The sequence below is a fragment of the Cydia strobilella genome, chromosome 13, assembly GCF_947568885.1.
Source record: "Cydia strobilella chromosome 13, ilCydStro3.1, whole genome shotgun sequence".
Lineage (NCBI taxonomy): Eukaryota > Metazoa > Arthropoda > Insecta > Lepidoptera > Tortricidae > Cydia > Cydia strobilella.
The window spans coordinates 8,511,860-8,527,825 of NC_086053.1; the positions used below are offsets into that span (position 1 = coordinate 8,511,860).

Here is a 15,966-nt window from a genome sequence, read left to right on the forward strand (position 1 = left end):
CAGTCCAGTCGCTTTCGCTGATTAGCGAACTAGACTCCACACTCGCGTTCGCGGCTTCGCGCCGCGTTTCGCGCATGAGTGTGGAGGACCCTTCCACATTCATCAACATTTCAGAACGTGCCCCATAAATGTCACTGTCACTGTTATGTCAAATTTATTTCTTTTATTTGCTAAACATATAGCATGATTGAACGTTGATGGACCGAAATTTGCTCGACTCGATTTTGGCGGTAAAATACTTGAAAACCAAACTTTAATGTTGTTTTTTTTTTATTATAGAATAAGAAAGAAAACATATAACAAAGTTTTCAAAGCAAACTATATTTTGTATATTAAATACAATGTTTGAATCCGACGATTTCGATCAGGTAATTTCGTGTACTTACGTGTACCAAATTGTTGTGTATATTTTTAAAGCAAGGCAATTTTAAATCGTTTTTTTTTAGATCTTGTCACAGTTCGATTTTCCTGATGTTACGGTAAAAGAAACAGATAATATTGCACGTGAGTTGGGCAGCGACAAGAGCATACCAGTTAAGCAAGATACTCCAGTCAATGTAGCTAATCAGCCTCTTAAATGTACCAATATTGCAAGCCTTTCCCCACCACAGCAAAAAACAACTCGGAAAATAATTAAAGAGGTTGACAGATGTAGCACAGAACCTATAAGAAATAGTGTGAACTCGGAAAATATTTCACCAAAACATACAAAACGGAAAATGATTAATTCCTATTTTGATCACAATGCTAAAAGAAAGTTTCCGGGACCAGCTGGCCTTCTCAATAGTAACTTTGAAGACAGTAAAGATGAGACAATTTGCCACATGGAGTTATTTTCACAGGTAATTTGCACACACACATTTAACATTGAAATACCATATATTTCGAAATATTTTGTACTCGAAATGTAGGACTCAGTTGTGTTTTTAGGTAACAACATCGCATTATTAGATTGCCCAATTAGAAATGAAGGATTTAGCAAAGAACGAAAAAATACCGTTTTTGTTCCCATACAAAGAATACCGGTTTCCGATCCCTTGTTGATGCATGTTATTTTATTCAACTGTAAATTAAATGTCAATGGTTAAACATCAGTACTGAACCATAAATGCCATAATTAGTTTTACAAATCTATTTTCAATAAAAATCCCTTCTGCTAGTAACATTGAATAAGAATAAGTTTATTGTTTACCGTGTCAAACATGATGTTAAAATGATACATAGTACATAGTACCAACGGCTACCCTTTTCAGGTATACAATATTTTACATAATTACAATATTATATACATCATCACATATTTATAATAAGTACATCTATAATTATACAGTTTTAAACGAAAAAAACTCATTCAAATCATAAAAAACATGATCTATTAGCCACTGCTTTAGCTGTCATTTAAATGACTGTCCGCTTAACATCTTAAGACTATTGGGTAAATGGTTGAAAATTTTGATATGTTGATTGTTGATATGAGAGATCCTATTTACCTAACTTTTTCGCTTTGATACATATTATATATGTATCTTTAATATAGTTTTAGACTGATTCAGTCATATACCACATGTCCATTAATATCCTGTACCACCAGGGACAGGTAAAAACAATTATATGCCTAAATTGAATTTTTACTAATATTTTTAGGATGTGGATTTGTCAGACACCTATTTTGGTGAGAAATTTGATACACAAATATGGAGAAGACTCTCAGAAGACATACAAAACTCTAATTTAGGTGCAATAGATTCTATCAAATCGGTGAAGCAGCAAGCTTTGGCTGGACATTTGAGAAGACGGAAGGCTCAGGTTGTGACTGCTTTTGTCGAAACTGTTGATAGATCAGCTACAGACCCACTTATAACATTAAGAGATACTACTGGTGAGAAAAAAATATTATTTTTTATTTGATACTGCTATTTGTTTTTTATAGACAGTCAAACCACTATAGTCAGTAGAAAGAGGCACAAAATTCAATTTTTCTATGGAACAATAACCCTTTGCGCCTACATTTTTTAAATTTGCCGCTTTTTTCTACTGATGGAAATGTCTTGACAGACTATTTGTCACTTCTTAGCGATAAGAGCGCCTGTTGTTACCTAGCTTTTAACTGTATCACATCTTCTGTGTATTTTAATTGTATGGTGCACAATAAAGAATATTTACTTACTTACCTACTGCTAGGTCAAATGTGACGTTTTCAATCAAAAGGTACCACATTGTCGCTTACCATGAGGACAAAAATTGCTTGTATCTTTATACGAAAAACCAGTCACAATGTGTTACCTTTTACTTTAAAACAACACAAATTAACAGACAACATAATGATTAATAAATTTCCTTTAAAAACGATTTATAAGAAACTGACATTTGAATTATGCAATAAAAAAATCTAGTTTAACCCTTTAACGGGCATAAGAATATCAGAAATTAAACCCTGACACTTTGAAATTAAGTTAAAAATCATTTTCATATTTTTGTCATACAAAATCGAAGTCTGACATCGCCAACATTACATTTCTGTTTTTTTTATTCCATAGACTAAAATGACATTTCATGTGGTACTAAGAAATGTCATGTCTTACACATGAAACGTCATTTTAGTCTACGGAATAAAAAAACAGACCTATTTTAGGTCTAGGGGTAGGTTTTTTTTTTTTTTAGGTATTCTGTGTATTGATTTATCTATATTAACTCATAAAAAATACTGTACTTACTGTAAGCAAATATTTGTCTTCTATTTCCAGGATGTATCAAATGCACACTCCACAGAGATGCATGGTCCACATTTGCCCCCTACATTGTCTCAGAGTACTGTGCCTTAGTGTTAAGAAGACCCACAGTCCTCACCACTGGCAGTGCCTTCAAAAAGCATTACTTGAACATCACACTGAGTAATATTCATGCTATATACAGTTCTGCAGTGCTTCATGAAGAAGCTGATAATAAGCCTTTGCCTGATGGATATGATTTAGAATGTGATAATGATATGACAGTGATTAGAACCGTACAATGTGCAAATTTAGGTAAGTTTCGTCAAATTTTTAACTATTAGTATTACAGTGACATAAACATGCATTACGGATTATGGACTATGGTAAAATTCATCTAAAGGGGGCCATAATATAGTTCATTCCTTTGGCATTATGATATTTATGGCTAGTAGTAATGATTTTGATTATCTACTAGTTGAATTGAACAGTGTACTCCTTAGATGAGCTTATAAGTTAGGTATAGTTATCTAAATTACTTTTTTTTTTTTACTTTAAGGAGTACTATCAACTATAAAACATGAATATTCTATTGTTTCAGATAAAGACCCATTCTGCAATGAAACCTCTAATGATACCAGTCATTTGCTAGATGATCTAGATAACATATTTACTGAAGATTTGTTTTAGAATTATATGTGATCTGTTATTTATGTGATAATCTCAGCATATTATTACACAATTATGTTTAAAAATGTATTTGATTTCATAATAGCTTGTGGTCGCCAATTTCAATGTGCATTCTTCCTTGGTACTCAAACACACCATTCCATTCCAATTTTCATCCAAAATGTTGCAGTGGTTTATATGTAATGAGACACAATACGGACAAGAGTTAATTTCGCGTTTTTAATATTACATTAGGAATATAGTAGAACCCATAATTAATAAATACCTCAAATTTCAACGCAATACGAATTTGCCTGCAATATTATGTTATGTTACACAACGAAGGCCACAAAATATCTGCCACGATCTTATTTGTAGAGCCATAAGAGCGTGTCACACATTTTGCGGCCTTCGAAGAGTAACATATTTTTGATTGCATGTACCTGTACCATCTCAGTTATGTGCTAACACAACTTTTTTATAAAGCCTACATTGTGTCCCACTGCCGAGACTAATGCCTCCCATCTCCCATTCAGCAGACGCGTCCGGGTCCAAACACAAAATTACTTAGATTGTAAAAATAAATAAAAAGCCTTTTTAAATTATTTATCCACTTTAATATGGCTCTTCATAATATGTTTCAACAGCGTGGGAGCATGGTGGAAGAAACTGTAGCATATTTTACATTTGTATACTCTTTTCTTGTCATCTGGGTTTTCGCTGTCCACGGGCGCCATGTGGGTCTTCACGTGTCTCTGGCAGTTGTTTAACCTTTGGAACTTGGCCTGAAAAAAATAACAGAAAAGTAACAGATACCTTTTTTTTCAGGCATAGTACGATTAATCGACTTGAACAAAGGTCAGTTAAACTTGAACCTTTACACTCGGATATAAGGTTTAAATTAAATTGAACTTTGGCAAAGAGTGACTCATCTTGAAACGAAACATCAAAACGTAATTATTTTAAAAATGACTTTAATTTTTTGTAAAACCTAGATTGTGGCGGTTTGAAAATAGTTAAGCCTTTTATAATACTTGCCAATTACTATGTCAACAAGCGAGATCGTATGCCAAGTGTTTTACGTTTTGTTAGTTGTACTGTACCTACTTACTAGTTAGAACGTTCTCGCTATTACGCATATAATATAGGTACTTGCTTATCGATTAGTAAAGATTAGAAAAGTTTACTATGATACTTACATTACATTGCATACAGGCAAACGTTTTTGTTTTATTGAGAGGATCTGCAAAATAATAACATATTTATACAAAAGTATTGGGTTTTTGATGCGATTGAAAAAGTGGTTTTAATAAACGAAATTACCAGCTAGAACAAGGATTCCATTTTTGTTGTGGTTTTCTTCTCGTGTGTCTATGGTCAATTTGTCGTCGGTATCGGTATCCATTTTATGAGTCTGCAAAAACGAAGCGGCATTTTTAAATCGTACCAGCAGGCATTTTAAATCTATAGAATTCATCTGATAGGCAATTAACTATCGAATGAAATATTAGTCTGTGACATCTTAAAAAAATCTTATCGCCTCTAACTAAAATCTGATATTACCTCTCGATGTGTGTTGAGGTCGTTCTCTGATCTGAATATCGCGGCACAAGTCCCGCAAGCGTAGCCGAACATAGTGTTTTCCGGCTCTACATTGGTGGAGGCGTTCAACGGCAGAGCTGGTATGAATATCCTTTCTGAATGCTGCGTGCTTGATAGTTCCAGGCCTGAGGTGGAAACGTTATTATTTTAAAAGTAATTTATTCTACCATGAAGCCTAGATTTAAATTGGTCTGTGGTCCTTTGCATTATAAAGCCAAAAGCATAAGACAAGCTTTACACTGTAGATAACAATGCTAGATGAAAAAAGTAGGTAAGTAGAGATTGCCTTGATTGTTTTGGCTATTTTCGGACATAAGCCGTCTTCGCATACGATGTTAATATAACTCCTATAGGTAAGACTGCGCGGCCGAAAAGGCAATCTCGAGCGCCAATTCAACGATTTCTAAGCGGAAGAAGTTGCTAGTAGTAGACGTAGTAGTAGTAGTAGTAACTCACGTCGTTTATTCAAAGTTACCGATGTCCGCACAATGTCTTGCAGTCGAATCTCGTGAATGTGAATGTGCAGAAAGTTGTGGTCCACTCCAGAGTAGTTGTCCAGTGCTTGTGACAGTTCTGTAATGAAAAATGACAATTAGTATCAGTCCATTCGATATCCAACCTTATTTCAATTGCTTAAGGTTGATTTCCATCCTCAGTAATCTTCCCCACAATGGAATCGTTCACAGATGATGTATTTCTGTTGCCGCTATAACAACAAATACTAAAAACAGAATAATATAAATATTTAAATGGGGTTCCCATACAACAAACGTGATTTTTTTGCTGTTTTTTCCGTAATGGTACGGAACCCTTCGTGCGCGAGTCCGACTCGCACTTGGCCGGTTTTTTGATCAGCTAAGGTGCAAAACAAAAAGCCATCATATCAAAAACTAGGGGGAATAAAAAAGCGGTAGTAACAGTAATATAATATAAAGAATTTTTCTAACCTCAAAAGTACTGGTAATTATTCAAAATTCAAATTACCGTTTTCTTCCGAAATGCTATGGTTCCTGTGATATCTAATACAATTTATGTAAACGACACTATAATTCAGTGCATAGTTATAGTTACTCAAATTTCATTTTAGAGAAAAAAAGTTACCTCTACTTTTGAGGGTATAAAATTTCTAATCTGAAAAATAATATAAATATTTAAATGGGGTTCCCATACAACAAACGTGATTTTTTTGCTGTTTTTTCCGTAATGGTACGGAACCCTTCGTGCGCGAGTCCGACTCGCACTTGGCCGGTTTTTTGATCAGCTAAGGTGCAAAACAAAAAGCCATCATATCAAAAACTAGGGGGAATGAAAAAGCGGTAGTAACAGTAATATAATATAAAGAATTTTTCTAACCTCAAAAGTACTGGTAATTATTCAAAATTCAAATTACCGTTTTCTTCCGAAATGCTATGGTTCCTGTGATATCTAATACAATTTATGTAAACGACACTATAATTCAGTGCATAGTTATAGTTACTCAAATTTCATTTTAGAGAAAAAAAGTTACCTCTACTTTTGAGGGTATAAAATTTCTAATCTGAAAAAAAAAGGAATATAGTTAATTGTAGTTATAATTACCATCTTTCGCAGTAGCGTATAATTCTGGCCGGTGAACGAATCGCCAAGTTTTGTCCACGGCCACCACTTCTCCAGTCACTAGCGTGGGCAGGCTCTCTATAAGATTTGCATCTTCATGTGTCACCACTACCTGGATTTACATTTATTGATCAGAACCAGAATACCAGAGTAGGAGAACAGTATCTAAATCAAAATTTTGGGGGTTTCACTGCGTTTGTTTGCCTTGCCATGCAGCGCTCAAGATTCCACTATTTTAACAACGATTCCACGTTTACTTGCACAGGTCTCAAAATAAGAAAGAAAGGAAAACTACAACTTTATGCCCTTGGTCCTAACCTATGTCAAAACATAAATGATGATGATGCTCCTGACCGATGTCGGCCACAGCGACTGTGCTCTGGAGTAGGCAATTTTAATTCACGTTATTAGGGTGTAGTTGATCCACTCTCTGGCGGTGCGCCCTTACGTGGCTTACATACCCTATCTTCTTGCTAAATACTCGAGCGCATTTTGGGCTCGTCAGCACACCACCTACATAGTTGTAGGGAATTGAGGTTGGCGGCCGAGCCTTAAGCTCATATCTTTTCCTATCGAGCTCACTGCGGCGTTCAGTCTCGAAATCGCTGACTCGATCATGACTGAGGCGCCGCCATTCGGGCCAATGCGCTGCCTTCCGCTCCCAGTCAGAGGGCTCTAGTTTGCATATCTTCATATCAAAAGAATACTCTTATTCTTGTATGTCTCTTCAGAACATCCTTATATCGTAAGTACTGGCCACCGCTTTTACGCTTACCATTCTAGAGTTCTGAAAAGAAGATGCGCTTCGCCACTCTGTCTTCTAATATCCGATCCGAGACACGTGCCCACACCATCGCAGCTGCCGCCCCATCAGATACACCTCAATGCCTCCGACATTTGCGCGTCTCAGGACGTTTATATTTCTGACCCGATCCGTCCATTTGATGTTCATGATGTCTCGGAGGCATTTAAGGTGGAATCTGTCGAGTGTACGTATATGCTTTACGGTAAAGGACCCAGACGAGTACAGCAGATTCGGCAGCACTGCGCCACCGGCACAACCTATGTCAAAACATAAATACAGCAATACTAAGACGAGTCGCACTAGATTCTTGATGACTTTCGGCGACCGCCACATCCTCGGTGCCCGGCGATAAATTTTGTACACGGGTCTTTAGAAAGGGTCAATTGGCTATTTACGGCGATGTTCTACGACGACGAAATACTGGAGTTTATTATTTGCTTAGGTACCTAAACGTCAAATCGATGACATGGAAACTTTAAATATGACATCGTATGGCAAAAGCCACGAAGGTTGTGTGTGACAACGCTCTACGAAGCCGAAATTAGCAGTCTTTTTCCAAAGACCGATATATAGAGTACCCGGCGATAAAAATTGCATATCGGCGTAATATTACACATCGGTTTTAAGAAAGAGTCAATTGGAGACAACGAGAGACAACGCTATACGAAGCCGAAATTCCGATGTGCAATAAGTATTTATCGCCGGCTACTGTACTTCACGGTGCTCTCCGTGAAGCACCTCCTGAATATGCCGTCTAGGACCTTAGTAAACAGCACGTCGCGGTTAACGACAGCGGGCTTGACCGCCGGCAGCCGCACCTAGTTCCGGATGAACTTCTCTGCGAACGCCACGTCTTCCGTGCTGTACTTCACGGTGCTCTCCGTGAAGCACCTCCTGAATATGCCGTCTAGTACCTTAGTAAACAGCACGTTGCGGTTAACGACAGCGGGCTTGACCGCCGGCAGCCGCACCAGGTTCCGGATGACCTTCTCGGCGAACGCCACGTCCTCGGTGCTGAACTTCACGGAGCTCTCCGTAAAGCACATCCTGAATATGCCGTCTAGTACCTTAGTAACCAGCACGTTGCGGTTAACGACAGCGGGCTTGACCGCCGGCAGCCGCACCAGGTTCCGGATGACCTTCTCGGCGAATGCCACGTCCTCGGTGCTGAACTTCACGGAGCTCTCCGTGAAGCACATCCTGAATATGCCATCTAGTACCTTAGTAACCAGCACGTTGCGGTTAACGACAGCGGGCTTGACCGCCGGCAGCCGCACCAGGTTCCGGATGACCTTCTCGGCGAACGCCACGTCCTCGGTGCTGAACTTCACGGAGCTCTCCGTAAAGCACATCCTGAATATGCCGTCTAGTACCTTAGTAACCAGCACGTTGCGGTTAACGACAGCGGGCTTGACCGCCGGCAGCCGCACCAGGTTCCGGATGACCTTCTCGGCGAACGCCACGTCCTCGGTGCTGTACTTCACGGTGCTCTCCATGAAGCACATTCTGAATATGCTGTCTAATTTGTCGTCACCTGAGATAGATACACAAAATTTCATATAGTAATTAACCGTCGAGATTTTTCTTAGAGATGATGCCATAAATTGAATCTAAAAATTAAAGCTCGTTTAAATTAAACTGCACTACGTCCTGCGCAGTCACTTACCCAAATCGGTAGAACCAATCGAGTCAGAAATGCTATCCATGTCCGCATCGGAATGTTGGGTTTCTTTGGCAATATTTTCGTCCGGTTTGATGACCCGGCAAACCAGTCTCTTTCCATTTTTAGTTTTTCCTAACACAATCTTATCTGGAATATCTGAAATTAAAAGTTTAGAAATTATTTCATAGACTTTGGAATACGTCAAATAGGTTCAGGTAACAAGGCATTTTCAAGCAGACCACACATTGAAGAGTTAGCTAACCTAAGCACAATAAGAAATAATGCGTAATTTGTACACTAATTTTGAGAAACTCACTAGTACGCCCCACGGTACTAACTCATATTCAGCGCTTGACTTAATTCCATAGTTTCTTGTACTATTTGATTCGAGAAATCGTATGACATTATTTCGTTCGTTCAGGTGTGATAATTATTTGAATATCGTAGTTCTAAAGCAATATATACGTACGTACGTATTATATGTGTGTGTGTGTGTATTATACTATGTATTTATGTATGTATGTATATTGATAAAAGTAAGTAGTATTTAGATAGTGACTTTTATCTCTCTGTACTGTTTTCTTTTCCGCACCAATTGTAAGTTTCTGTTTGGCCCAATGGTTGACTGGTTGAGAATGCCTTATGGAATTAAGTCCGCTATTTGTACTTTCTTGTATTGTGCAATAAAAATAAATAAATATTCTCATAAATGATAGAAAAAAAACTTGTTTAGTTCACCTTTTAGACAGAAGTCAGTGCGTATTCGTAAAACATTCTCATCTTTCCAGTTGTCACAAACCCCGGCGTAAAGGTTTTCCACCAGAGCTTTATTACGAGTGTCTGTTTTCTCTGCGATAGGTTTCTCTTCCCATTGGGATTTCTCAATTTGATCTGGAAACAAATAAAGAGTTGGCTTCCGCGAAGTCCCCTTAAGGCTGTCTTTCAGAGATGTGCGATTATCAACCAATAGAATCGCCTGTCTTCTCCGCTGGATTACAAACTGCACTCATCTCCGTCTCAGTGGAAAGGCAGCGACCACAACGCTCTGTGAGACATTTTCGCAGAATTCAAGAGATAATAAGTCATATTTCATATTACACAAAGCACACTAACCTTTATTATCAATATTATCATCCACCATCAAAGATAATTCTGACGCTTCTTCTACTTTACTTTCATTCTGGGCACAATTTAGTTGCCCCATGACCATTTCACTTAGTGGCGGATACTCTATCTTTAGCAGGCTAAAAAAAATACATAAATAAATAGACTTAGCCTCATTTTTGTAGAGCCGTCAGCTGTAGAGTTGGTTGATGCAGGGGGGCATATAACTTTGTTGGGAGTTGATATCTGCAACTGACTGCACTGTACATTGCCAACTCACAAAACTACATACAATGTGATCTTAATAAAACCTTATTCGTTAACAAAGTACCCACAATCCATTTTAGTTATACTAAAGAGCTCACTAGGTGGCGGTGTTCATGAATGAATGAACAGCGTCACCTAGTGAGCTATGTTCATCAATTTTAAATAAGTTGTGGTGAGTTAAGTTAAGATACCTTCATATTTCTTACCCGGGTTCAGTTTCAGTTACCCTGGCTTCAGTTCCACCAGGGGCGGTATCTTCTGCTTTCAGCTTTTGTATTAGTTCTGCAATTTTTTAACATTCAATTAACAACTAGCAACATGTCTTGAATTAGCAACATGAAAAAAAACCGCAGAAAATTGGTTGTAAATATTATCGTCCGTTATCATCATTGGTGTAGGTATACTCGTACATATAAGATCATAAAATATCCAAAGACATTTAAAGTAAATCATCTAAAGATTGGCACCCATATTTTACAAAATTTCATCATGTCTGCCTTTAAATAATATTTATATTTACCCTATCATTATATTACAACTGTTAAAAAAAAAACTCGGGGGTAGGTATTAGTAGCTATGTACAAGGACAAATCAAATTTTGGACCGACACTAATCCGTCCACAACATTTAAACTTTATTCGAAAATTTCGCTTATAAGTAATATATTAACTTTATATCATTTTATGTTATACGTTAAAACAAGTGATTTGCTCTCTGATAGACCTAAAATGTAGACAAATAAATATGAAATTGGAAACCTGATTTCTTGGTAATTCCAGAGATATTTTTGGTAACGCCAGAGACGTGAAAAGTGTCGGTCCAAAAGTTCATTCGCCCATAAAACAAACAACATACTTTCGTTATTAGTTATGTCATGTAGCCCTAAAGTATCTAGGACATACACCTTCTCGTTAGTTTCTAGTAAAATCCAGCCCTTCTGTTCTAGTATATGATATTGCTCATCTGCCAGAGTTATCTGTAAACAAGAATGTTATATCGTATGTTATTATTAATAAACACACTATGTTTGTGTTTGTGCAAATCGGCAAGACACGATACATTGTCTTTAAGCAATTCGTTTCATTGTTATTCTATAACAAAGTAATTAATATTATTTCATACTGGTCTAAAATCTTTAAATATTATTTTTCTAATTTTAAGTTTGTTCCATTTATAAATATTATTGCAAAGATGCAAGGTCAGTTGACTGTGTTGCTGGTAATTTAACCCTTATATGCATAGTATAGGATGCAGCCTACATAACAAAAACATCCAATTTTATTGCATAATAGGTAAAATGTATTTGTTCCTATATATAATTTCGATAGTAGGTGGGTCAAACACAAAACTGTGTTCGCGTCTTTCCTGTAGACATACGCAAAATTTAAGGGCTATGAAGGTTAATTTTCTTATTCAATCCTTATACACATGAAAAGGTACTCCTTTTATTTGGATAATTATAATAAAATCATTACCTACATGCCCAACAAGCTTTTAACTATTGCCCACAGGAGAGAAAACTGTACAGTTCGGATGAACACACATGATGATGATGTTTATTATATGGTTCACCCATATAGTTACTCGGTTTATAGGTACCTACATCTGTTTATCTAATACTTCTTAGTAATTATTTGAATTGCTTACCTCTGTTAAGTTATTTCCTGTCAAAACATCCGGTTTATTAGTTTCAGTGACAGAATTATCCGCTTGCAAGACTGGTTTTAGTTCAACTTTAGTTTTTGCCTGAAATAAAGTTAAAAAAATTGTGCTTAATTTAGTCATACACAAGTACCTACTTACATCAAATTTTAGGTCAATGAGATACTATGTATACTAACAAGAGTAATAAGTTGTTGAAGAATAGCTTGTAAATTTTGAACCTGCATAATGGGGTTAGGCGGTCAAAGTATTTAGCAGATGGCGCCAGCATAGCTTGCCCCTTTTTCTTTGCCAACCTCATTTCATAGGTACAGCCTACCCATTTTGTACTTTGTCACAGTGACAATAGTATGAGGTCTCTAGCGACTTTCATATCGATTGTCACTGTGACAAGGTACGAAATGGGTCGGAAATTAAATTATTTGACTATACATGTTTTTTTATGTTACATTGAAAGTTAATCAATAGTTTTAAAGTAAATAAAATACACCAACTTTTTAGTTTTTTTTACCAATAATCGGTTCAGAGCCTTAACCAGTTTAGTAATTTATCAGGAGTCAGTTTTGATGGTCAAACATCTATCATAGGAAAATACATCTGTACAATCAGTCATAGGCATAAGGAGAAATACCTGATTTACTGAAGCCTCAGCTTCAGGTTGCAAAAGGTAGCTGTTAGCATACAAGTTGTTGGTTCCTTCTGGTATGCTGAACTGGTCTGTGAAAACCATGAAATATTATTGTTCACTTACAATAAAATAAAAATACATATGTGTTGAACCAAGATTATATCTAATGACCCTGTATAAATTGTATTGGTTTAGTTATATTTTTTTTAAAGGGAGAATTATTATTAAAGAATTATATGACAGAGTATCATTGTTTATCTCAAAAAATTGTTCCAATAGATTTTGTTTTAAGTCTTAAAATAGTAAATATGCACATTTCTTTTTTACAATACCTACATTGTATTGTTGGGCCTTTGGGGAGTAATAAAAAAACAGCCAAGTGCAAGTCGGACTCGCATTCCAAGGGTTCCGTGCGTTACACAAATTTTAACAATGTACTTTTTAATGTGATACGTGAGTGAAATATCTTTAAAAAACCCGTAGGGGTCGGATCAAAAACCAAGTAATTAAGTCTGACTCATGCTTAACTGCACATTTCTAATAGGTTTTCCTGTCATCTATTATGTTTTTTTTTTACACCTAGTAGTTTCGGAGATAAAGGTGGGAGGGGGGGAGGGGTTGATCATTTTTTGCCTATTTTTTACTTCTAAACTGTTTACCCTAAAATTATAAAAAAATACACTTAAGATTCACACAATAAGCTCTTTCATTTGATATGTAACATGGTATAGTTTGAAAAAAATATTTTTCAACAAACTTACATAGGGGTACCACATTTAAACTTAATTGGTCCAGTAGTTTCGGAGAAAATAGGCTGTGACAGACAGACAGACAGACAGACAGATGCACGAGTGATCCTATAAGGGTTCCGTTTTTTCATTTTGAGATTACAGAACCCTAAAAATGGATTTAAACATGGAAAATAAACAAGATCAAACAAGATCCTCTAAGCAAATATATAAAATTGAAATTACCTGGTACAGAGATCATTTCAGTAGTAGTGTCAATGTCAACATAGAACTGCTGTGGAGCCACATCCAGCATGGTGCAGGCTTGCTCACCCTCTACAACTTCCTGGGGGTCTTGCACTTTCACATATTGCACTTGTCTGTTAACTGTAAAACATTTTTAATAGCACTAATATGCGGGCCATTTTTTATTCTTTTGTTGATTTTATTTCTTTGTCAGATTTTGATAAAAATTGGTAGGTTTGAAAAGCTCCTTATTCTGGTTGGAATAAACACAAAATCCAATTTTGGGAAAAAACATGTATGAAAATTCCCATTGAGTTACAGAAAATTTCATACACTTTCCGTAACTCAGTGGAAGATTTTGTAGGACATACAGTGAAATTGCGCTTATGTTGTACATAATAAGGAACTATCCACCAAATTTTATCAAAATCTGTGAAAAATTAAAAAATCACAGCAAAATAAAAAACTGGCCAAGTGCGAGTGGGACTCGCGCACGAAGGGTTCCGTACCATTATGCAAAAAACTGCAAACAAATCACGTTTGTTGTATGGGAGCCCCACTTAAATATTTATTTTATTGTTTTTAGTATTTTTTGTTATAGCGACAACAGAAATACATCATCTGTGAAAATTTTAACTGTCTAGCTATCACGGTTCTGGATATACAGCCTGGTGACAGGCGGACAGACAGACAGCGGAGTCTTAGTAATAGGGTCCCGTTTTTACCCTTTGGGTACGGAACCCTAAAAATGACCCATACCTGCCCCCAACTTGTGATTGATTACCCATGGAATGGGAACCCTTCATATAGATAAAATGGTTTGTGTTTGTAACTGTAACATTTATATAAAGCTAAAAAATACCAATTCTAAAAAGAATAAAATACCAATAGAAAATACCAATTCTAGAAAGAAGATTTTCTCAAATTCTGTATTTTATTTTTAATGTAGTGTGCAAATTAAATATTTTACTTTTATTCTAAAAATAATCTGCACTACTGGATCATGTAGGACAGGCCATGGCTTAAAGCTAATTTTATTTTCATAGTTAACTTGATACATATTGACTATTTCTTCTGTCACAAGTGTGTAGTGTTAAAAAGAAACCTTCAGAATTTAAGACCAATCCCTTTGCAGGTTTTTAAACGAATAAAGTGTAAACAAAGTGTCTAGCAATACAAAAAATGATAATATTACTACAACTAGTACTGCAAAAATATTTTTTATAAAATATTAAAATATAAGTAGTCATTGTGTAAAAACTTACTAAGGAACGTGCCATCGTCTTGCACAACAAAGAACTGATAGGGTTCCGCTTCTGTACTGCTTCCAGATGCAGGCATGAATTCGTAGGTTTCATAGTTCTCTTTATCCATAATTTAAAAGAAATCTGTAGTTTAAATGTTCACCGAGCAAATACGTAGAAACAAACCGGTTTTCGGTTCATAACACTTTATACAAGGCACAAGAAGATTTAACGTAAATTATAAATCTTTTACCGATTTATAAATTGGTTAATATCCGAATTCAATTGAAATATAAATAAACACATTATTTTGCCAAATTTCAGTCAACAATCGATTTGTATTCCAGCTGGACCAGCTGTCACTGGTGTCACTTTTGGCGACCACCTTATACACCATAGACCTAGCATTACATAGATCAGCTATACGCGTGCGCCCGTGAGGGACGAAATATACGCAATGCGACAATATGATTGGTCGATTAGATTTGTAGCCCACCATAAACCATACAAATTTACGGTGGGGAATAAAAAAAATGTGAGACTGTGACAGGGACAAACAATAACAGCGCTTTCTCTGCTACTCCTACTGAAAGATACATAAGACTATCCCGTTCGGTCATATCCCCCACCCGTCATGAGCGATCCAGTTATACTAACTAGATCAATGTTATACACACTCGTGATACGTGTGTCCGCGCACCGCACCAAGGTCGCATAGGCTAGTCTAAAGAGCGTAACACACCATCGCACCGCACCGCGACCTTGGAGCAGTTCCAGGAAAAGGTACGAAACACACAGGTCGCGGTGCGATGCGATGGTGTGTTAGAACCTTAACGGACGTAGGTATGCGGTGGAATGAGAGAGCAATATCACTTGCTCCCTCTAACGCATAAATGCGTCCCTTGGACTGGTCTACGCTGTGCCATCGTGTACAGGAACCCTCAGACCGGGAGTTGGTCCAAAATAACCGTTATGTATGAGCTCTACCGAGAAAGAATTAGAAATTTACCCTGCCGTCAGTTACTGAATTGAGTAAGGCGTGTG

At 36.7% G+C, this 15,966-nt stretch overlaps 2 protein-coding genes across 2 annotated transcripts; one reads left to right on the forward strand and one right to left on the reverse strand.

Moving 5' to 3' along the window:
- Window positions 1-178: 178 nt before the first annotated feature.
- On the forward strand, window positions 179-3,463 carry LOC134746598 (uncharacterized). Its single transcript, XM_063681023.1, has 5 exons — window positions 179-368; window positions 447-842; window positions 1,645-1,879; window positions 2,745-3,023; window positions 3,310-3,463. The coding sequence occupies exons 1-5, from the start codon at window positions 342-344 to the stop codon at window positions 3,396-3,398; spliced, it is 1,026 nt and encodes a 341-aa protein (XP_063537093.1). The 5' UTR covers window positions 179-341; the 3' UTR covers window positions 3,399-3,463.
- A 508-nt stretch (window positions 3,464-3,971) lies between these two features.
- Window positions 3,972-15,286, reverse strand: LOC134746599 (uncharacterized). The gene is made up of 16 exons (XM_063681024.1): window positions 14,944-15,286; window positions 13,679-13,819; window positions 12,708-12,793; window positions 12,062-12,160; window positions 11,270-11,390; window positions 10,621-10,696; window positions 10,157-10,287; window positions 9,782-9,934; window positions 9,047-9,199; window positions 8,601-8,914; window positions 6,558-6,687; window positions 5,436-5,552; window positions 4,941-5,104; window positions 4,701-4,791; window positions 4,577-4,620; window positions 3,972-4,162 (listed from the first exon to the last, which is right to left on the reverse strand). Exons 1-16 carry the CDS (start codon window positions 15,050-15,052, stop codon window positions 3,980-3,982), a joined length of 2,112 nt encoding a protein of 703 aa, XP_063537094.1. The 5' UTR covers window positions 15,053-15,286; the 3' UTR covers window positions 3,972-3,979.
- Window positions 15,287-15,966: the final 680 nt, after the last annotated feature.